The sequence below is a fragment of the Chelonoidis abingdonii genome, chromosome 12, assembly GCF_003597395.2.
Source record: "Chelonoidis abingdonii isolate Lonesome George chromosome 12, CheloAbing_2.0, whole genome shotgun sequence".
Classification (NCBI taxonomy): Eukaryota; Metazoa; Chordata; order Testudines; family Testudinidae; genus Chelonoidis; species Chelonoidis abingdonii.
Window position 1 is genome coordinate 5,693,699 of NC_133780.1, and position 22,869 is coordinate 5,716,567.

General features: G+C 51.4%; 2 protein-coding genes across 2 annotated transcripts in view; one reads left to right on the top strand and one right to left on the bottom strand.

Moving 5' to 3' along the window:
- Positions 1-18,664, top strand: part of LOC116829487 (uncharacterized) — a 193,036-nt gene extending 174,372 nt beyond the window's left edge. Inside the window, 5 exon segments of the mRNA XM_075071504.1 lie at positions 3,967-4,024; positions 12,286-12,487; positions 13,022-13,148; positions 15,883-15,996; positions 16,323-18,664. Of these exon segments, the coding sequence (XP_074927605.1) occupies positions 3,967-4,024; positions 12,286-12,487; positions 13,022-13,148; positions 15,883-15,996; positions 16,323-17,890 (2,069 nt within the window). The 3' untranslated portion in view covers positions 17,891-18,664.
- On the bottom strand, positions 1,591-8,261 carry LOC116829490 (uncharacterized). The gene is made up of 5 exons (XM_032788342.2): positions 8,044-8,261; positions 5,280-5,367; positions 4,658-4,784; positions 3,929-4,042; positions 1,591-3,600 (listed from the first exon to the last, which is right to left on the bottom strand). The coding sequence occupies exons 2-5, from the start codon at positions 5,301-5,303 to the stop codon at positions 2,444-2,446; spliced, it is 1,422 nt and encodes a 473-aa protein (XP_032644233.2). The 5' UTR covers positions 5,304-5,367; positions 8,044-8,261; the 3' UTR covers positions 1,591-2,443.
- Positions 18,665-22,869: the final 4,205 nt, after the last annotated feature.

Here is a 22,869-nt window from a genome sequence, read left to right on the forward strand (position 1 = left end):
GCCATTAATTGCATCCTGTTCAGAAGAACCGTGACTCCAGGTAACGTGCAGGACATTGTGGATGGCTTTGCACAAATGGGTTTCCCTAACTGTAGAGGGGCGATAGATGGGATGCATATTCCTATTCTGGCACCACCCTACCTAGCATCCAAGTACATTAATCGGAAGGGGTGTTTATGGTTCTCCAGGCACTGTGGATCACCGCAGGCATTTCATTGACATTAACGCAGGCTGCCCCCGAAAGGTGCATGATGCACGCATCTTTCAGAACACTGGCCTGTTCAGGAAGCTGCAGGCCGGGACTTTTTTCCCAGAACGGAAGATCACAGTAGGGGAAGTCGAAATGCTCATTTGTTCTCCAGATTTTGAGTCTTAAGATTCCCTGAGATTTCACTTCATGAACAGTAAAGTGGTTTGTAACCCACCCTGCACTGCAGGATTCTCTCTCTTTCCTGATGGTGGTTCTGTCACATATTTTGATATTAAATCAGTTTGAAAGAAGCTAGCTCAGATTTCCTAAGGACTTCAAAAGACAAATGATCACTTTCCAAAATAGTCCTTTCTGATTTTCTTTTCACGTTTCCTTTGCCTTTGTCATGAGATTTTCTTCTTCATTGAACAATGACAATGATCAGTATCTATCAGCAAAAGCACTGGGTGCGAGTGCTGGATACGCACTCTAAGGGTTTGTCTCAACCACTGTTGGTCAACGCTCTCCCATTGACCCAGCACGGGTGTAGGCACCACAATAAGTTGACCCCAGGTTTTTTCTGTGCTAGTCCAGATAACTTGTAGATGGGAAGAGCTTTTTATATATATTTACTTATATATTAAGATGATCATGCTAAAACTTTTCTAACTAAGACAACTGAATAATAAGAAGTGAAGCTGGTTTACCCACTTCAGATGAAAATGGGTAAATTTATTTTCCTGATTTTTTTGAGTCTACGGATTCTCTGGGACTCTCCCCCCCCCCACCCCAGCAGCTAGCCGGAGGGTCACTCTGGGTGCCCAATATAGGGCCCTGTCCACCCACCACCCCCTCCGTTCCTTCTTGCTGGCTGAGAGGGGGTGGATATTGGAATGGACACAAGCAACACATCTCGAAGAACAACAGTTACGAGGTGAGTAACTGTTTTTCCATCTTCGAGTGCTGGTTCATGTTCATTCCAAGCAGGTGACTCAAAAGCCCAAATTCAGGTGGTGGGGTCAGAGTCTTCCACTGATAGGAGCACTGCCCTGCTGAAGGCCATGTTATCTCTAGCCTGCCAGGTGATCACACAGTATGCAGCAAAGATGTGGCTGGAGGACCACGTCTCCACTCTGCAGATTTCCCTGTTCCGAAGCACTAGAATGAAGACTCCATCATCTTCCTCTGCATCCCCCACTCCTGAGAGAGAGCGTCCTGCAGGAGACAAGCAAGATCCGCGCCCCCCCCCCCCCCGAATAACGCTTAGGCAGATCAGAGAAGAAAGGATCATTTTTGCAGCGTCTTGACAGCACACAGTCATTGGCTGAACAACAGGCTTTTGAAGTAACCTTCTATTTCCTAAACATCACTGGTAATTAATAACATGGATTAGCACGAGGTGATTCTCCATAAAGCAGTTCATAGACAGTTTATCAACAAACTTTCCGGAGACAGACAATGACATTATTACAGCCAAGTTTTGTCTAAATGTTAATATTCCCTTTTGATCTTTGAATTCACAGAATAGAGCCCTAGACAGGAACCGTTTCTTTCCATTGTTAACCTCTAACAAGATACAGCTAAACAAAGACTACTGCAGTTACCATCTTCTTCCATGTCTTTAACAATACATGGTTACCTCTCGAAGCTCTAGTTTATCTGAGGATACGTCTACACTACCCGCCGTATCGGCGGGTTACAATCGATTGCTCGGGGATCGATATATCGCGTCTCATCTAGACGCGATATATCGATCCCCGAGCGTGCTTATATCGATTCTGGAACTCCACCAACCCCAACGGAGTTTTCCGGAAATCGACAGGGGGAGCCCACGGAATCGATCCGCGGGTGAGGAGGTGAGTAATCCGGATCTTAGGTATTCTTAGCTCAGCTACGTTATTCACGTAGCTGAAGTTGCGTATCTAAGATCGATTTTCCCCATAGTGTAGACAAGCCCTGAGAGGACACACTTTTCTAACATGTCTCTACAGGTGATCTCGGTCAAATTGCATGCTATTACCTAACACTTTTCTATCTCTGTGATAGAGAAGTTAAGCTCTTCTGTGGATTCTCTCATGTTTAATGAGGTTGTGATCTCTAGTGTGAAATTTCCACGCCAGTCCAAACTTGTGGGGGTTCTCCTCCCCTGTGTGGGATTGGACTGATGTCTAACAAGGTTTGATCTTCTGTATGGAAACATTCCACAGTCTAAGCACTTGTGAGGTTCTCTCCTGTGTCGGATTCTCTGATGTTTTAAACGAGGTGTGACCGCCATATGGAAACCTTTTCCACAGATAACACTTGTGGGTATCGCTCTCCTGTGTGGATTCTCTGATGTTTAAGAAGGTCTGACCTCTGTATGAAACTTTTTCCACATTCCACACACTTATGGGGTCTCTCTCCGGTGTGGATTGCCTGATGTTTAACAAGGTCTGACCTCCGCATGAAACTTTTCCCACAATCTACACAATTATGGGGTCTCTCTCCGGTGTGGATTGCCTGATGTTTAACAAGGTCTGACCTCTGTATAAAACTTTTTCCACAGTCCACGCACTTATGCGGTCTCTCTCCTGTGTGTAACGCCTGATGTTTTAAAAGAGCTGACCTCCGACTGAAACTTTTCCCACAGTCCAAGCACTTGTGAGGTCTCTCTCCTGTGTGGATTCTCTCATGTTTAATAAGGTCTGATCTCCATGTGAAACTTTTCCCACAGTCCACGCACTTGTGGGGTCTCTCCCCTGTGTGGATTCTCTGATGATTAACAAGGATTGACCTCCGTATGAAACATTTCCCACAGTCCAAGCACTTATGGGGTCTTTCTCCTGTGTGGATTGCCTGATGATTAACAAGGTCTGACCTCTGTTTGAAACTTCTCCCACAGTCAAAGCACTTATGGGGTCTCTCTCCTGTGTGGCTTAGCTGATGTCTAATTAGTTCTGACTTCCAAATGAAACATTTTCCACACTCAAGGCATTGAGGGGGTTTCTCTCTTCTGTGGCTTCTCCCATGGTTATTCAGGGCTGAGCGATTATTGAACCTTTCCCCACAGTCCAAGCATTGAAGGGGTTTCTCTCCAGTATGGATTGTCTGATGTGTAACAAGCTGTGATCTCACAATGAATCCTTCCCCATAACTGAGGCATTCATAGCGTTTGTCTTCCTTGGAATTTGTCTGCTGGGTTGTGGGATCCTTGTCTCCAATCCCACATTTAATAGATTCATCCAGTTTATATCTTGGGTGGTTCCCCAGCAGCTTCTCTGACTTCTGCCAATTTTCCCAGGCTTCTCCCTGGTCCCAGCACTGGGAAAAATTCCCTTCAGCTCTTCCCACAAAGGTTCCCTGTGGTTTCACTTCCCCAGGAACCTCCTCATGATGATTCTCCTCCTTGTTTTCACTCCCTCGCTCAGCACCTAGTGGAAGAGAGAGACAATCCAGACAGGAGTCATTGTGCTGGGGAGAAAGAGGAATAGTACAGAGGCCAAACCCAACACACTAAAGTTGCAAATACTAAGCAACTGGATTTTGCCTCCACATCCCACACAAACACTCACAGGGAAGGAGAGATGGGAAGGAAACTCCTGCAGCTAACAGGGTGAGTGGAAATCCATGAGCAATATCTGCTGACTATTGCGCTGCCCTGGGTAAGAGGAGGAAGAACTGAGGGCGTCACTCACACCACATTTTTAGGCATCTCAACTTTTTCTTCATTCCCCAAATAGTTTCAGTGTCAGTCCTCACCTGTGCAGTTGCCTCTCAGGCTCTCTCTTTCCTCGCAGACCTGGAGATCCGGGACCCACGGCTCTTCCCCTCGTTCCAGGCGGGAGATCAGCTCAGGTTTGGGAATTGGAAATCCTATGTGGCAGGGGGAAGAGGAGGGGAGATCAGACCAGATCAGGCTGCATGGAGGATTGAGAGTGCGTCTGTCACAAAGGACATTCTGTGAGCGGAACCTGTCCCTGTGCTCTGCTGGGGAACGTGGAACCCAGGAGTACGGGAATGTGGTCACTAAGCCACCTTGGGAGCGGGAGACCTCTGGGGAGGTGAGCGGAATTTTTACACCCTCACTAGGAGTTCCCAGGATCTGCCCAGTCTAGGGGCCTTGCTGATGTACACACAGCTCTGGCATTGAACCCCTGCCTATTTCTAAGCCTTCCCAACGGCAGGAGCTATTCCCAAGAAGGGCAGTAAATAAACATTGTGTGTGCGAATGGAAATCAAGTCAGAAAGACAATGAATGAATTCTGCCCCTTTGAAAGCTGGAGGGGTGGGGATGAGCTAGCATGGCCATTAAGTTTTGACACCCATGTCTCATTGGAGAGGGTACAGAGATGCAAGTCTCTCTCACACAGCAGCTGTGCATTATGGAACCCATTTGCCTCTGATCTAACTGTCAAGGGAAGAAATTGACCAGAGTCAGACATGAAGACTCCACAGCTTTTAATAACCAATGGGACGGAAATCCCTTACCCAGTGAGGTCAGTGTCTCGTAGTTCTCCTGCATGACGTCCCTGTAGAAGGCTCTCTGAGTGGGGTCCAGCAGAGCCCCCTGCCCCTGGGTGAAATACACAGCCACCTCCTCGAAGGTCACCAGCATCTGGAACAATAAGAGTCCTCACTCAGCACCTGCTGCCCCAGCCACAATTCCACTAGTCACGGGAAAGGGGGAAAAACTCAAAGCTCAGGGAGGCCAGGGTAGCAGAATCAGACCCCTACCCAGCATAGCAGCCAGGAGGCTTCAGGGGGTGGGAGAAGGTGAGAGCTCCTTGTCCCCTCAGCACACGGAGCAGGGCAGGGTCTTCTCATTTCCCACACACCTGCCAGCCACAGGCTGATACAGGAAGCAGAGCTCTGAGCCAAGGACAGGGACAGGAATCCCAATAGCTTGCCTTTGTATTTCACAGCAACCTCTGGCTACTGGGTTCAGGCTCCATCCCTGTGCAGTGGGGTCGTCTCCTGTTTTTTAAATGGGCGAATGTCCCTCCGTCCCTATCACCAATGGTCCTATTCAGAAAATCAGCAGGTTTCTCACACCCTGTCTCTTCCCTGCTTCTCCCTCCCCCTGCCCAGCAGCTCCCTGAAAATCCCCTACCTGAGCTGGCTCCATCACAGCCATTTCCCTTCCCCACCTCCTGGAAGATGGGCTGATCTGGAGTGAAATGTGGACCTGATTCTTCAGCCTGTCGGGGTGAGAGAGGCGATGGGGGAGGTTACAGAAGGGGCTTCAGTCCGTGTCACACCCCATTTCCCCCAAGTTCTTCAGACCCTCACAGTAACAGTATCTCTGAGACAAACACTAGGAAAAGAGCAGAATCAAAGGGGCCACCTTGGGGGATTGTTGCCTACTACAGTGTAAACCCCTCCCCCTTAGCAATAGTAGGAGCCCTCTGGTGGCAACACCTGAAGAATGAGCTGCTCTGGACTCCCCCGGCAGCCCCCAGAGACAGGCAGGCAGAGGCTGATCCCATTGGCCCATCCGCACTCTCCCCTGGCCAGAGCCAGCAGTGACTCTGGTCTGACTTCGGTGTGGCTGAGATCTGAATCCTGCACGGAAATCAGACCAAGACCTAGGACAGCCCTGAACATTCAGGAATCAGAGCCCCAGCAATCATGAGTTTGTCTCTTTTTAAAAAAATCCAGTGTAACCTGGGAGCAGCCTGTGTGTGCGCCGGAAGGGAGGGGGCTGCCTGTGGATAGTTTCCTTGTAATTAGGCTCTGCCAGAGAAATGTGACTTAGACAGACAGCAGTGTCTGTTACCTCTGTCCTACATCAGAATGGAGGGGCGGCTCTACACCAGGTGCCCTAGGCGAACCATGCAATCGGCGCCCCCAGCCCCAAATCCCAAGGGCAGAGCTAGGCTGAGGATTTCCGTAAACTAGGATACATTTTGCCCCTTTTTTCCTTTTAATGTTTTTTAAGTGTTTGGTTGATTTTTTTTAAACAGAGGCTTAATTATTCGGTTTGTCCATCTGGCCAACCAGTGTTTCTTAGATCAGTTAAAATAAGTGCAATAAATGAAGTCACAGGAAAGTCAAGTGCGCACTTCGGAGTGTGCAGGAGGGGGCAGGGGTACTTACAGAAATAGGGTTTTTAAATCAATTTTCAACTGCAAGTGGGGGAGGGGAATCACATGTTCCCAGAAATGTGAAATGGCATCGGCTGTTACAAGATTGTACAACCATCCTAGATATATGGATCCTTTGAACGGGGTAGCAGTAAAGCTATGTAGCTAGTACACCCCAAAGGCTCAGACACAAAAAGATAAAAAAAGAAAAATAAAATTTGTTTAATTCTTTATTTAAATCCTAGAGTTTTGGGTGCATAGCTCATGGGGTTCAAATTCTTGGGTTTGCCAATCTGTCTTGTGGATGTAGATCTGTCCTTAGTAAAAAAAAAAAAATAAAAAATAAAAAAATACCACAGAAATTTATTTTTGAAAAGCATTTTATAGGAGACACTCTAAGGCCCTTAGGAACTGATTTTTTAAATGATTGAGGCCACTAGTCGAATATTTAAAAATATCTAGGTGCCTTCAACCTTAAAACTTCTGTCTGTTAGTGAATATTTCGGATCCAAGTTCTATACACAAATGGGACATGAGGAAAAAACACCAGGGTGCTGGAGAGAGACAAAATAACAGTTGGCTAAAAGCAAAGGAAATTGAAGTTTTCAGACCAACCCATGAATCAGTCAGCATTGAACTCAAATTACAACATTGCAATAGAAACAGGAACTGTTATAGTGTCACCCTGAGATGTGATTGACTCGCAACTATTCATATTTCCCATGATGATTTGCCATTAAAAATATGAATCCCAGGGCACGACGTCCCTCTGCACAACGTTAATAAAGTTTAGGATGAAGAGTTCAAAGTAATGAAAAGAATATTTTCATAAGGAACTAATGTAAATGAGTGAAACTGCCCAGACTGGATCCCAAGAAGAGTGAAACTCAGGGGCACAGGGCCAGTGGCGAGGACACACGGATAAAGTGCTGGGCGGCTTTACGCAGACACAGGAACTAAGGCCCCCTCTACACGATGCGTGAAAATCGATTTTAGATACGCAATTTCAGCTACGAGAATAGCGTAGCTGAAATCGAATATCTAAAATAGAGTTACTCACCCGGCCTCACCGCGCCGAATCGATGTGCGCGGCTCGCCATGTCGAATCCGGAACTCCGTTTGTTTTGGTGGAGTTCCGGAATCGATGTAAGCGCGCTCTGGGTTCGATATATCCCCGTCTAGACGAGACGCGATATATCGAACTCCGAGCTTTCGATTTTAACGCGCCGAAATGGCGCGTCGTATAGACGTGGCCTGAGACCCGGATTCTTTTAACCACTCGAAGCAGGTGTGACAGTGAGATCTTTGTGGGGGTGTCTGCAAACATTTCACTGGAGCAAGTCTCCTTTAGCGGCTCAGTAACATCTTATATGGGGGCGAGCGGCCCTGTCCCGGCTCTGCGATGCACTGGGCCTTTAAGAAAACGTCCCCGGGAAATGGGAGCTGAGATCCTGGGAAAGGGGAGAGAAAAAGCCTCCCATTTTTGCAACCGCTGCAGCCGGCTCAGCCCATCCGGGGGAACTTTTATCCCCTCTGTCTCTCCCTATTCCTGGGTTTCCCCCTCCGGCCTGCATGGCGGGGCCTGCACCCCGGTTCTCCCTCCTCAGTCCCCCCATAAGCCGCTGTCCCAGCCCCCAGCACGGCCCGGCCGGGCTCACCGCACACACCGGGGCTGGCGGCAGCTTTCCCGGGCCCCGGGCAGGAATCGCAGCCAGCAGCGCTGAGAGCAGCCTGGGGCCAAACCTCCCCCTGCAGCCCGGGGGTGACGGGGGGGGGGCGGGTCTCTCTCACCTTCCCTCCGAGCGGGGCCCCCCGGCAGGGGCCGGGCCGGGCTGGGGGCCTGCCCTGGCCTGGGAGAGGCTCTGGGGAGCAAGCGGGAAGGGCCCTGCTGGAGATTCCCCTCTCCCGGCTGCAGCCAGGGCTTCCCGGGCTCCCAGACACCGAGCCGCCGGGGCTCGGGATCTCGCTGGGAGCGCAGAAGTCACCGCAGCGGCTGCGACTCACTTCCTGCTGACGGGCGAGCCCACGCTCGCTGCCACCCCCGACAGAGCCGCCTCCCGCGCCCCTGGGTCCTAGAGCGCACATGTCCCTGTAACTGGTCCCGTGCTGGGTGCCTGCGCACAGCGGATGCTGGCGGGGGGATCGCTAGGACCCAGAAAGGAGCTGGGGACTGACAGGCCCGGCGACTGCCAAGGAAACTGGTGGGGAGGGGGCCGACATTTTCCGCTCTCGGCGGGCAATTCTGCGGGCGGGTCTTCACTGCTCCGGACCCGCCGCTGAAGTGCCCCGAAGACGGAGGCGGAAGGCCCCGCCTAGGGCGCCAAAACCTGCGCGGCTCCTGGGGATGAAGTGAATTCGCTACAGGTAACGCGTTTGCTGGTTGATTCCCGTTTCCCTGCCAAGAATCCCACGCGCCCCGGCGCTAGGTGCTGGGAGCCCGGAGCCCACTGGCTGCAGCCGGAAGAGAGGGGAGATCTCCAGCAGGGCCTTCCCGCTGTCCCAACCGGAGCTCTCCAAGGCCAAGGCAGAGCCGCCGGCCCGGCCGGCTCCTGCCCCCGGGGGCCCCGCTCGGGAGTGGGGGGGAAGTGAGAGAGACCCCGCCCCCCCCCGGCACCCCCGGGCTGCAGGGGGAGTTGGCCCCAGGCTGCCTCCAGCGCAGCTGGCTGCGATTACCCGCCCGGGCCCGGGAAAGCTGCGCCCAGCCCCGGTGAGTGCGGGCAGGGGGAGCCATACGAGGGGGGGCGGGAATGGAGGGGGAACAGGGATGGGGGGGACAGGAAGTGGGTGATGGGCTTGTAGGATACAGGATGGGGGGGGCAGGTGGGTGGGGCGATGCAGGGGGATCAGGCTTCAGGGGGGAATTATGGGGCTGATGGGAACGAGGCTGCAATGGAGGGAAAGAGGGTGTGTGGGGAGGGGAGGCAGGGGAGAGACTGAGTGCAAGAGGAGATTGGCTGGGGAAGGGAAAACCGGGGGGCAGGGAGCATTGGGGGTGTGGGGCTGGGGACTATCCCCCAGGGCTCAGAAACTACAAGGCAAATATCCAGATGTTCCACCCCCACCTTCCCCGCTGCCCCAATGTGCCAAAGACACATCCATGTTAGTGGGGTCTGTCTCTCCTGAGTGTTGGGGGCTGCCGACGGCCCTGGTCTGATTTCCAGGCAGGATTCAGATCTCAGCCACACCGGAGTCAGACCAGAGTCACTGCTGGTTGTGGGCCAATGGGATCAGCTGCTGCCTGCCTGTCCCTGGGGGCTGCAAGGGCAGGACAGGGAGGCTCAGGCATTAGCTGCTGTTAGCATATTTGCCCATTACTTTGGGGTGCACTCATTTATTTGGGTTACTCTTCTGGGGAAGGGGGTTCTGTAATTCTATCAATGTCCTGCTTCTGTCACGTGTGTTTTCATATGGAGCATTACTTCTCCCTTGTGCAGTCCCCTCCCAATGGAGCCACCCTGCAGGACCTCAGTTCCCTAGGGCTGGGTTTCTCCAGCCCCAAAACCGGATGAACACCTCCGCCCCCACACATACATTAACAGCAAGTCTGAGTGGACTGGGTCAATCAGCACTGTCAAGCTGACCCCTAATATGTCCCTGGACTCACTGGGCTGGATGAAGCAGCACTTCCAAGCTGCCTCTCCTTATGTGCCCATGGGCCCCATGGACTGGGTCAAGCAGCACTTTCAAGCTGTTACCATTATGTGTCCCAGATTCAGCAGGTCCCTGTCCCCACTCTCACATCACAATTGTACTGGCAGTAACCAGCTTGATGAGCAAACCCCACAGTATTCTGGGCGCTGCAGGGATCTTTAGCTTAGGTAAAAGAAGCGTTGCTGCAGAGTGAATGGGGGAGGCTAAAAACACAAAAGAGTAAGGTTCAGCAAGAAAGAGAGAGAAGCAACCAACTTAACCATAAAAGTTATTTATTGTATCCTACACAAGGAGGACTAAACCAACATAACATACATAATTAAAGGTTAATACCTAAGGCAGAAAGGAAAAATGAAGAGGGGGGGAGAGAGAGAGAGAGAAGGGGATCTTACTGCTCCTTGAAGCTTGAATTGATCGGGGTTCCCAGATGATGCTTCTAGCCGAGGGTCCTGAGGGCAGGAGGCAGGCAGAGTCCCCAGGACGATCAGTGAGGCATTGGCTACACTGGTGCTTTATAGCGCTGCAACACCCCCCTGAGTGCAGCAAGTTACACTGCAAAGCGCCAGTGTAAACAGTGCCCCAGCACTGGGAGTGTGGCTCCCAGCACAGTAAGCTAATCCCCAGGGGGAGGTGGAGTACCTGCAGCGCTGCTCTCCCAGCGCTGCCACCGCGACCACACTCGCACATCAGAGCGCTCCCGCGGCAGCACTTTGGAGTTTCGAGTGTAGCCAAGCCCTCAGGAGAATATGCAGTCCCAGTGGAACTGATCCAGAGTTTGGATCTAAGCATCAGAACACTGACTGGAGGGTGAGTAGGGATTTTTGTAGAGAAAATACAGTTGTTCAAGAGAGAATACTAGATTTGTTCATAGGTAAGCTGATGACTCAAGGGTTTTCTTTAGGCTAGACAAAAGAAGCTGATCACTCTTGGCTATGGGTGGTGTTTTCTTCCAGGGAGCCCACAATGCAACTAGGCTGCTTCACTATTTGGAAATGAATTAGGGATTTATTACTAGAATTGGTCTGATAGTTGCCGAGCTGGGTGTGGGCAGGCGTAGGTTCATTAGCATCTGGAGCAGAGATTCCCATGATGCAGTGGTTCCCTGCTTTTTCTGGTCCCAGAGTTCAGTGTGGTTCTCTGGTCTCCATTCTGTATGTAAATTAAGATGTCTTCCTGTCTCATCTTTCATGCAGATGAGACTAGAGGAGTTGTGTCTGTTCTCCATTTTGTATGCTAATGGAGATGTCTTAATCTTGTCACCCTTGTCAGGAAGGGTGTAGATGTGTCTCCCAACGCCCTTCACTGCTCTCTGCAAGTTTTTTTCCTCTGATGGGTTTTGGTTTAAACAGGGGTTGGGGTGAGTCTTTCATGAGTCAGGCTGGATATTGCACCCTCGTTCCCCAAGAACACAGAGGTGTCTGGTATCACTGCTGCTACCAAAGGGCTCCAGTTCTGGCTAAGGGAGAGGAGTAGGTGGGTGCATGTCTTTCCCTGCTCATGTTATTACAGCCCTGGAATGCAGTTCCCTGGGTGAAATGTTGCTGCCCTCTGAATTTTGACCTGGGAGCCCAGACTGAGCCTCTGCTTCTTTTGCAGCAGGGTCTGTGCAGGGGGACCTGAATTCACCCCCCTCTGTGCCCAGCCCCAGTGGGGGAGGGGGCAGGTTCCAGTGGCTTGAACCAGCCCCTGGGGCAGTCCCAAGTTCTGCTCACACCAGCCCCTGAACTGCAGCCTGAAGGTGAGGAGAGACTTGGGACTGGGCAGGAAAGAGATGCTGCACCAAGAGCCCCTTTCTGGGACCTGCTGATGAGTTTATACTGGAGGGGGAGGGGCTCCCTATATGTCTGTGAGTCCCAGAGCTCCTGCCCTGACAGACTCTGTCAGGATCAACTCCCTCTTAGAAGTGGCAGTGGGTGATCTAGCTAGTAAGTGCAAAGGCCCAGGACAATACGGCCATCGCCAGTTCTCCAAGGGCGAGAGAAGAAGATAAAAAGCGGGCGGGGGGGAGACTGAAAGGGGCAGCAGGAGCAGGAAGTGGGGAAGGAGGATCCCAGCTCTGCCAGGATCCATTCTTTGCACCCCTTGAGCAGACTGACACTCCTGGGAACAAGGGGCAGAGCTGAGACAGGAGAAGCCAGTTGCTGACTTTGCTGAAGCACTGCACTACTTCGGGCGGGGGGGAGGGGGGGAAAAGGCGTTAGAGGGGCTGACACTACAGTGCCAGGGGGAATCCCCCAAAGTGGCTTCTTCGGTTCTGCTCTTTTTTCAGCATGTGGCTCAGAGACGCTGTTACTGGGAGGGTTTAATGGTGCCCCGGTGGGTTCAGTTCTGCCAGGAGGGGCCTGGCCTTGGTGCTAATAATCTAAGTGGGTTTCTTGCCAGCGTGGCGGAGTCCGGCATGTCTGTCTGCAGGGAGAGAGCCTGGGTGGAATCAGGGTGTGACATGGACTGAAGCCCCTTCTGTAACCTCCCCCATGGCCCCTCTCGCCCCGACAGGCTGAGGAATCACATCCAGATTTAACTCCAGATCCTCCCGTCGTGCAGGAGGCGGGGAAGGGAAATGGCTGTGATGGAGCCAGCTCAGGTAGGGGATCTTCAGGGAGGGGCTGGGCACGGGGAGGGAGAGGCAGGGAGGAGACAGGGTGCGGTAAACATACTGAGCAGGCCTATTGGCAGTGGGGAGGGGGGAACATTCCCCCATTTCTCAAATCTGAAACAAACTCCCTGGGCAGGGCTAGAAAAACTGACCAGACTCCCAGTGCTGGAGCCTGACCCCACTAACCTGAGGCTGCTGTGAAATACGAGGGGAAGCTGTTGGGATTCCTGTCCCTCTCGCTGGCTCAGAGCTCTGCTTCCTGTGCCAGCCTGTGGCTGGCAGGTGTATGGGAAATGAGAAGACCCTGCCCTGCTCTGTGTGCTGGGGGGGACAAGGAGCTCTCACCTCCCACCTCATGAAGCCTCCTGGCTGCTCTGAGCAGGGTGCGGGTGGGAATCTGCTTCTCCAGCCTTCCCAGAGCTTCCGAGATTGTTTGTTTTCTTTTTCTTTCTTCCTTTCCTGTGAATATTGGGATTGCGGTTGGGGCAGCAGGTGCTGAGTGGGGGACTCTTGTTGTTTCAGATGCCGGTGACCTTCGAGGAGGTGGCCGTGTATTTCACCCAAGCGCAGGGAGCTCTGCTGGACCCCACTCAGAGAGCCCTCTACAGGGATGTCATGCTGGAGAACTACGAGACGGTGACCTCTCTGGGTAAGCGATTCCTGTCCCCTCAGTTAGTCGAAGCGGTGCAGCGCTTAAATGGGACAGTGTGGTCGCGCGCCAGCACTGGGACAGAGTTGGTAAACCACTTCTATGAGCAAATTTCAGCACAGTAACTTGCTACTGTAGACAAGGCCTTAGTAGTGTATCTCATAAGTGTGCATCTGTACACACTGTGTGGCTAGTGCCGTTGTGTTGTTAATTTCAGGCACACCAAATACATTCATATTTAGAGATGTTTTCAAGGCTTGGGCTTGCTTTAATTGGAGCTCCACACTTCTTACTCCTTGCTTGGATAATGTACCAAAAACATTGTCACGTGTGTCTGGGTAGCCCCCAAAATCTTACCCAAGGCTGATATTTTTCCTTTTAACGTCTCCGTATCAGATGAGTTTAAAACTCCAGTTCCAGCACCAGTTGCCACCTACAATGTATTCTCTTACACCTCTTTAATTGTGTCTACTCCCGTCTCCCCATGGTTGTCGCCAAGCTTGTAATAGAGGTAAGGGCTATGGCGTATGCTGCAGATGCTGTGCACTCATGTTTATCTGAGTTCTTTCCAACCTGATAAGGGAAAGTTAATACTGGTGGCGCACTCGTCTAGAAGATCAATCCCTATGGAGCAGCGGTTTGGAATTTGTGAACGAATGTCTAGCTGCTGTGTGGGCCATTGGAGCTTTTGCTTTGACTAGTGGCACAGCCCCTGTTGTAATACAGATACCTCACTCTCCCCTGACGTATCTGATCAGGAAAACTGCAGGAGAAAGGAGTTTCCAATACCAGGATGGCCCAAAGGGCAATTGATCTTGGATTATCAGCAGATAAGTCTGCTCAATGGTCTGTGAGGGGATGTTGGATGGGATGGGAACTGAGTTACTGCAGAGAATTCTTTCTTGGGTGCTGGCTGGTGAGTCTTGCCCACATGCTCAGAGTTTAGCTGATCGCCATATTTGGGGTCGGGAAGGAATTTTCCTCCAGGGCGGATTGGCAGAGGCCCTGGAGGTTTTTCGTCTTCCTCTGTAGCGTGGGGCATGGGTCGCTTGCTGGTGGATTCTCTGCAGCTTGAGGTCTTCAGATCATAATTTTGAGGATTTCAATAACTCAGTCATGGGTTCGGGGTTGTTATAAATGTGTATGGGTAGGGTTTTGTGGCCTGCCTTGTGCAGGAGGTCAGACTAGATGATCATATTGGTCCCTTCTGACCTATGAGTCTATGAGTTACCTGTGAGAATAGCAAACAAGCAGTGTTGTTACCATATGTCCTCTTTGACGGAAGGAGAAGAGCATGAATGCCCACTTCGAGAAACTGAATCAACGTTAGTTGAAGACGCATCCCCGGTAGGTAAAGTGTTACGCCTTGGAGAAAAAGAGGTTTGGTTCACAGATGGTCATTCATACCATGAAAGGCGTAAACAGTATATGGGTGATGCTGCTGTGCAAGCTAATGCGGAGACTCTCTGGATCCATGGGCATGACCTCAGCTCAGGTAGCAGAGATCAGAGCTCTTAGGCCATGTCTACACTGGCGTGTTACAGCGCAGTAACTTGCTCGCTGGGGTGTGAAAAATCACCCTTCCCCAAGTGCAGCAAATTTGTGCCCTCTAATGCGCCAGTGTAGACAGGCTCCCGGCGCTTGGTGCTGTTCCCCTCGTTGAGGTGGATTGCATAGAGTGCTGGGAGAGCTCTCTCCCGAGCGCCCAGGGGTGGCCACACCGTCAGATCAAAGCGCTGCCGCAGGAGCACTTTGAGGATTTTAGTGTAGACTTAGCCTTAGTGATCTGCTTAAACAGACAAAATAATGTTGTACTTTGCCTTTATGTCTATGTGGATTCAGACTTGGAGGTACAGGGACTGTTACACTGGATTTCGCTTTGGAAAAAGAACCACTGGGAAACAGCTGAGGGGGAAAATTTGGTCCAAAAGGAAATTCGGAAATTTATCCATGATTGGTGGAAAGAAGAGCTGGGAAAATTGAAAGTAAGATGTACTAAAAGTCATCAAAAGGGAGAAGGGGGTGAAAAATATCGGAACGATAAAGTGGATGTTTTAGCTAAATTAGCAAAGAAAGGAACCTTTGAGGGTTATGGTAATTACTAGAGCTCACGCTGTAAAACAGGAGGCGGAACCTAAAGATGGGGAACCTGGAGTATGAAAGGGGGTTATGCAGTGAATAAGGAAACAGGAGAGGTAAGGTGAGTACCTGATAAACTTCAAAGAGAAGAGATCATTAGCCTGTGTCAGTCTGTGGCCCGCTGCGGAATAGAAAATACTCTCTTTCAGGGAAAAACAGATGGGAAAACGGTCTAAGGTGTGACAGGATGTAGAAAATTTGGTTTAAAATGGCATAAGATGGGCAGCAGTTGAAAATAGGCCCCCGAATTTTGGACCCTTCTGGCACCAAAGACTTGTAGGGCCGTGGAGTAGAATACAGGTTGATTATATTAAGACCCAAAGGGGGAATCAGTATTTATTAGTGATAGTAAAAAGAATGGGGACTTGTGGCACCTTAGTCCTATAAGATATAACATGGATATATGGGTTATATATGTCCATATCCCAACATAGCCTACCTTTCCCAAGGGGGCTCAGTGACCCTGCTCCCATCCTCTGGAAATGAATTATCCCTCAGCACGGGGACAGGTTCCACTCATGGAATGCCCTTTGTGACAAGTAGTCTCTCAATACTCTGTGCACCCTGATCTGGTCTGATTTCACCCTGTATATAGGATTTCCCATTCCCAAACCTGACCTGATCGCACAGCTGGAACGAGGGGAAGAGCCGTGGGTGCCCGATCTCCAGGCCGGCGAGGAAACAGCGGTCCTGAGATGCACCTGCGCAGGTGAGAACTGCCACAGAAACCATCTGGAGAATGAAGGCAAAAGTTGAGAATCCCAAAAATATGGTGGAAGTAAGAGCCCACAGTTCTTCCTCATGTCAACAAGGGGAGGGCTGCAGTCAGCAGATATCGCTCATTGTTTTCCACCCGTCCTCTTAGCTGCAGGAGTTTTCTTCACAGATTTCTTCCCTGTGAGTGTTTGGGTGGGATCTGGAAGCAGAATCCAATTGCTGATGCTTTGCAACTTTCCTGTGTTGGGTTTTCCCTCTGTGCTATTCCTCTTTCTCCCCAGCACAACTACTCCTGTCTGGATTGTCTCTCTCTCCCAGCAGGTGCTGAGAGAGTCGGTGAGAAAGAGGAGAATCATCATGAGGAAGCTCCTGAGGAAGTGGAACCAGAGTGCACATTTATGAGAAGAGCTGAAGGGAATTTTTCCCAGTGCTGGGAAGAGGGAGAAGCCTGGGGAAATTGGCACAGGTTAGAGAGGCTGATGGGAAACCACTCAGGGAAGAGAGTGGATGAATCTATTAACTGTGGGGGCGGAGACAAGGATCCCACAGCCCAGTGGACAAATCCCAAGGAAGAGAAACCCTACCACTGCCTGCAGTGTGGGAAAGGATTCACTGTGAGATCACAGCTTGTTACAAATCAGACAATCCATGTGGAAGAGAACCCCCTTCAATGCTTGGTCCCTGGGAAAATCTTCAGTATCTGCTCAGATGTTAATAACCATGGGAAAAGCCACATAGGAGAGAAATCCTATCAATGCCTCGAGGGTGGGAACTGTTTGAATTCAGCACTAATTACACATCAGATAAACCACACAGGAGAGAGACCCCAAAAGTGCTTGAGCTGTAGGAAAAGTTTAGGAAAAACATCAGCCCTTGTTAAACATCAGGCATTCCACACAGGAGAGAGAACTCATAAGTGCTTAGACTGTGGGAAAAGTTTCAGAAACACATCAGACCTTGTTAGACATCAGGCAATCCACACAGGAGAGAGACCCCATAAGTGCTTAGACTGTGGAAAGAGTTTCACACAGCGATCATATCTTTTAACACATCAGAGGATCCACACAGGAGAGAGACCCCATAAGTGCTTAGACTGTGGGAAAAACTTCATATGGAGGTCAGAGCTTGTTAAACATCAGAGAATCCACACAGGAGAGCGACCCCATAAGTGCTCAGAGTGTGGGAAAAGTTACACACGGCGTTCAGACCTTGTTAGGCATCAGGCAATCCACGTAGGAGAGAAACCCCATAAGTGCTTAGACTGTGGAAAAAGCTTCATACGGAGGTCAGAACTTGTTAATCATCAGGCAATCCACACAGGAGACAGACCCCACAAGTGCTTGGACTGTGGGAAAAGTTACATATGTAGGTCAGATCTTCTTAGACATCACGCAGTCCACACAGGAGAGAGACCCCATAAGTGCTTAGAGTGTGGAAAGAGTTTCACACAGCGATCATATCTTATAACACATCAGAGGATCCACACAAGAGAGAGTCCCCATAAGTGCTTAGACTGTGGGAAATGTTTCATACAGAGGCCAGACTTTATTAAACATCAGGCAAGCCACACAGGAGAGAGACCCCATAGGTGTGTGGACTGTGGAAAAAGTTTCATACGGAGATCAGACCTTGTTAGACATCAGGCTATCCACATAGGAGAGAGACCCCACAAGTGTTTAGTCTGTGGAAAAGGATTCTTGCGTAGGTCACACCTTCTTAGACATCAGAAAATCCACATGGACAAGAGACCCGACAAGTGCTTAGACTGTGGGAAATGTTTCATACAGAGATCAAACCTTGTTAGACATCAGTCAATCCGCACAGGGGAGAGACCCCACAAGTGGTTGGACTGTGGGGAAATTTCACGCAGAGATCACACCTCATAAACAGGAGAGAATCCACACAAGATCTAAACTTCTCTGACACAGAGACAGAAAGTGTTAAGGAAATTGCATATCATTGACCTAGATGAAATCTTTAGAGACATGTTAGAAAAGTGTGTCCTCCTCAGATGAACTAGAGCTTCGAGAGGTAACCGTGTATTGTTAAAGACATGGAAGAAGATGGTAACTGTAGTAGTCTCTGTTTAGCTGTATCTTGTTAGAGGTTAACAATGGAAATAAACGGTTCCTGTCTAGTGCTCTATTCTGTGAATTCAGAGATCAAAAGGGAATATTAACATTTAGATAAAACTTGGTTGTAATAATGTCATTGTTTGTCTCCTGAAAGTTTGTGGTAAACTGTCTTGAACTGCTTTATGGAGAATCACCTCGTGTTAATCCATGTAATTATTTACTAGCGATGTTTAGGAAATAGAAGGTTACTTCAAAAGCCTGTAGTTCAGCCAATAACTGTGTGCTAACGAGACGCTGGAAAAATGATCTTTTCTTCCCTGATCTGCCGAAGCGTTATTCGGGGTGCGAGTGTGAGTCGGAAGACAGAGATCTCCAGTCCCTTGTGGACCACCCTGACATTGAAATTGGACATTGGACTAGAACTTGATGAAATGATTATGTAAAGGACTCTTTGCACTTCTAAAGCATCAGCTCTACAGTGAAACTGACCAAAGGACTGGCTGTATCTCTGAATGTATAATGATTGTTTAAGCAGCACACTCTCTCTTTTCTTCTTTTAATAAATCTTAGTTGAGTTAATAAGAATTGGCTGTAAGTGTGTATTTGGGTAAGAGCTGAAATATTCCTTCACTTGGTGAAGAGTGTATAGGATCCTTTGGGATTGGTGGAACTTCGTAATGTGATGAATAAGATTTTCCACAATCCCCATCATGTTGAAGTGGGCTGTCTGGGAGTGAGCCCAAGGCTGGATTGCTGTAAGGGAGCTGTGCTTTGCCTCTGTGTAGCCAGTAAGGTATTGCAGGAGCTGCTTTGTTGCTGGCTTGGTTAATCTAAGTATTGGAATAGCCCCAGTTTTGAGGATTGTTGGCTCCATTCTTTGTAGTTTGCCTAAACTGAGTGATCTGTGTGGACCCCTGGGACCCTGGTCACAACTTCATAAATGTCTTATGTGGGGGGAAAGTTTCATTCAGCTGTTGTGTCTCTCTAGTCTCTGCTGATGGGGGGGATGCCCTGCATTTCCCCAGCCCATGGTGTTGGGGGAAAAAATCCCATGGCTCTGCAGCCACTTCGGCTAGTGGGGAAACACCCCTGCAGCTCACAAGCAGCCACAAACGGAGGGTGGTTGGCAGTCCGCCAATGACCCCAGTCCTCACGGGCCCATGGCTCCCCACTCTCCCTGGTCACTGGTGAATGCCCTGCGGTTCCCCACTACCCGCAGGCCTTGTGGGATCCTTCAATCCCCCAGTCACCGTATGTACTTGGCACCTCTGGAGTTCCCAAGGGCCCGCTGATGTGGAGGGAATCCTGAGCAGCTCCTCAGGGGATGGGTACGTTGGGGAATTTCCCCAGGGGCAGGGATGAAATGGGTCCCTATTCCCCACGAGTGGGTGGGGGGGAAATCCCCTCTTGCTGCCCAGTCCACCCTGGGCTTTGGGGAATTATCTGCGTCTCCCCAGGCCCTGCGGATGGGGGAGGAATCCCCCTTAAACCTCTCCAGAGGCAGCGGGGTTGGGAATCCCCCTTGGGAATCTGTCCCCAGCTCCGAAGCGCAAAGTGCAGGGAGGAAATCTTTTGAAGCTCCCTATTCCCCATTGGTGTGGGGTAATCCAGTCTCTGCAGGCATTGGGGATCCCCCTGTGGCTCTTCTGGCCTCACAGACAAGAGCGGGGGTATCGTGTGGCTGCCCAGCGTCTGTGGGCCTTGCATTATCCCCCGTGGTGCTGCAGCCCCAATAACGGGGAATACACCGCGGCTCCCCAGTCCCTGCGGGAGGGGGAGAAATCCCCCACTCTTTCCCAGCCACCAAGTCCAGGGTGGGAAATGCCCCATAGCTCCTCAGCTGCTGCAGGCAGAGGGGATCCCCTCAAGTCTCTGCACTCCCCACTCACAGCAAGTGGAGGAAATACCCCGCAGCTCTGCAGTCCGCACGGTTCGGGGGGACCCTGGGAGCTCCCTGGCAGTGGCCACTGCAGGCACCTGAGCAACCCCCACAGCTCCCAGCCTGGGGAGGAATCCCCCAGAGTTCCCCAGTCCCCGGGTGGTGGGGAATCCCCCTCACTGCCCAGCACCTGTAAGGGTGGGGGACCCCTGGATCTCTGGGCATGGGGGGATGCCCTGTGACTCCCCAACCATTGCTGGCAGAAGCATTCTTCTGCAGGTCCCCAGTCTGCACGGGATCTCCCAGAGCTCCCCAGGGTGGGCCCAGGGATGAAGGGGACCCATGGAGTCCGCTAGCCACCACAGGTGGCAGGATAACCCCTGCAGCTTCCCAGCCTGGGATGCATTTCCGCAGATCCCCAGCCCCAGCAGATGGGGGATCCCCCACAGCTCCCCGGTCACTGCCAATGTGGGGGAGCCCCAGAGTGCTTCAGTCACCCTGGTGCTTCCTAGCCCTTTCAGGCAGCAGAGTAACCCTCACAGCTCCCCAGCCTAAGGGAAGAAATAGCTCAGAGCTCCCCAGTCCTCTGGAGTTGGGGGAATCTCCCACAGCTCACCCTGTTGTAAACATCTGTTCTCACTTTCAGGTGACATTGTAAATAAGAAGCAGGCTGCATTATCTCCTGTAAATGTGAACAAACTTGTTTCTCTAAGTGATTGTCTGAATAAGAAGTAGGACTGAGTGGACTTGTTGGCTCTAAAGTTGTACATTGATTTGTTTTTCAGTGCAGGTATGTAATAACAAAATTCTACATTTGTAAGTTGCTCTTTCATGAGAAAGAGATCGTAGTATGGTCCTTGTATGAGGTGAACGGAAAAATACTATTTCTTTTATCATTGCCGGCAGAGACTGGATTCTTCCACACAAATGAGGATTGGGGAGCTTCAAAGGATCTCGTCCTTGCACTGGGAGCAGATTCCCAAGGGGGATTCCTGACCCCCTGGCCTCTGAGAAGGTTTAGGGAGGATTTTTCCCCATCCGCAGGGCCTGGGGAGCCACAGGGAATTCCCCAAAGCATGGAGTGGGGAAGGCTGAGGAGCCGCAGGGGATTCCACTCTCCCTCACTCGCAGATCACTGGGAAGCCATTTCCTCCCTGCCCCTGGGGAAATTCCCCAAGACCCCTGATCCCTGGGGAGCTGCTCGGTATTTGCCTCACATCCGCAGGTCCTTGGGAACACCAGCAGTCCAGGCTCACATGGCGATTAGGGAACTGAGGGGGCTCCCACAATGCCTGCGGGAGAGCCAGGGAATGACTTAGTGGAGGCTGGGGAAATGCAGAGCCTTCCCCGCAACAGCACAGGCTGGTGTCAGAGCGATGAGGGAATCCCCCCATCCCCTCAAGGACTAGGGAGCTCTGAGTAACTCTCCTCCCAGGCTGAGGTGCCACTGCAGATTCCTGCCTCACCCACACAGGCTGGGCAGCTGCAGGTTATTCACCTGCGCCTGGGGCAACTGGGGGTCTTGCAGAGGAGCTTAGCCACAGGGCATCCCCCCAGTCCATGGGGTTAAGGAACCACAATGCTGAATGAAACTTTCCCCACAGGCATTTCAGAAGTTGTGACCAGGGTTCGGGGGGTGGGGGGCACACTGACATTGCTCGATTAGGGCAAACTGCAAAGAACAGGCTGACAATCCTCAAAACTGGTGGTTATTCCAATACATAGAGCTACAGTATGAAATTAATTTGAACTTATTCTATTTGAATTTTCAGAAGCGATTTTATACATTCAGCATTGTGTGTCCCCACTAAAGTGGCGTTCGCTTTGTCGGCAGGAGAGCGCTCCTCAGCCCAGCTCCAGCCCCATAGTGCCGCCCCACTGCAGATCCCCCCCTCAGCCCAGCTCCAGCCCCTCAGTGCCACCCCACTGCACAACTCTCCTCAGCCCAGCTCCAGCCCCTCAGTGCCACTGTCAGCCCCAAATGGCTGAGTCTGATGAGGAAGGGCTGTGCACATCTGGGAGATGCGGCTCAAGTCTTGGGCTTGCCTTCCCTCCCTGCCCCCAAACCCTCAGGTGGAGACAGCATGATCCTGTGTCCAACCTGGTGCATTTGTTTGAGACACACCACTTGAGAGAACAAGGCTGTTGCCTGCTCAGTTCTCTTTGACCAACTAATGATTGAGTTTGTCCAGCACAGCGACCCGACTGGGCAGGCCAAGCCTCACATTTCTGGCGTGCAAGGCTGGGCGCAGCGACCTGTGTGGTGTTGCTGTGTTGGTTACTTCATGAGTGGCTGGCTAGTGGCACTGTAGAGCTGGGAGTGACTGTGAAGGCTAGTGGCTGTGTGGGAGCAGAGCCTGGAGGTGGGGGGAGGCTCTCCTGGGACCTAGCATGGCACAGTTGGGCTTGCATCATTCTGATCCTGAAAGATGAGCTGAGCACCATGGTGGGGGGGGGGGGCAGGAGGTGTCCAGCCGACATCCTCAACTCCATCAGCTTCAGCCTAGGGCCAGGCAAACTGGGTCCATGGTCAGGGTGCCATAGCCGGGGGGGGGCGGTCACAAGGGGCTCAGGCATCTCCTTGACGGCTGCACCACAGACTCCTCTGCGGAGTCTGGCCCCTTCCCCCTGGTGGGCCAGCAGACTTCTCCCTGCCTCTGCCCACTCCCTCCTCAGCTGCCAACTAAAGGCTTCAGCTCCATCCAGCACCCCCCACCCCCGGGAGCTCAGAGCTGCGGAGTCTCTCCCTACCAGTGGTGGGGGCAGGACCCCCATGAAACCAGCCAGAGCCAGGAGCAAAAGTTTGTAGCATGTGAGTAAGCAGGGCAGGGGGCATTGGGGGCGGGGGGGGGGGCGCAAGAGACGCGGTGATAAGCACGCTGTCTGAGAGTGTGGCGCGCGCGTGTCGAGA

Bases quoted from the DNA above. Each gene is read 5' to 3' on its own strand.
- LOC116829490 (XM_032788342.2), bottom strand. From the start codon at position 5,303: ATGGCTGTGATGGAGCCAGCTCAG. The intron at 4,785-5,279 runs GTAGGGGATTTT...TTATTGTTCCAG, and splicing joins CTGTGATGGAGCCAGCTCAG to ATGCTGGTGACCTTCGAGGA. The intron at 3,601-3,928 runs GTGAGGACTGAC...CTCTTCCACTAG, and splicing joins CCTGAGAGGCAACTGCACAG to GTGCTGAGCGAGGGAGTGAA.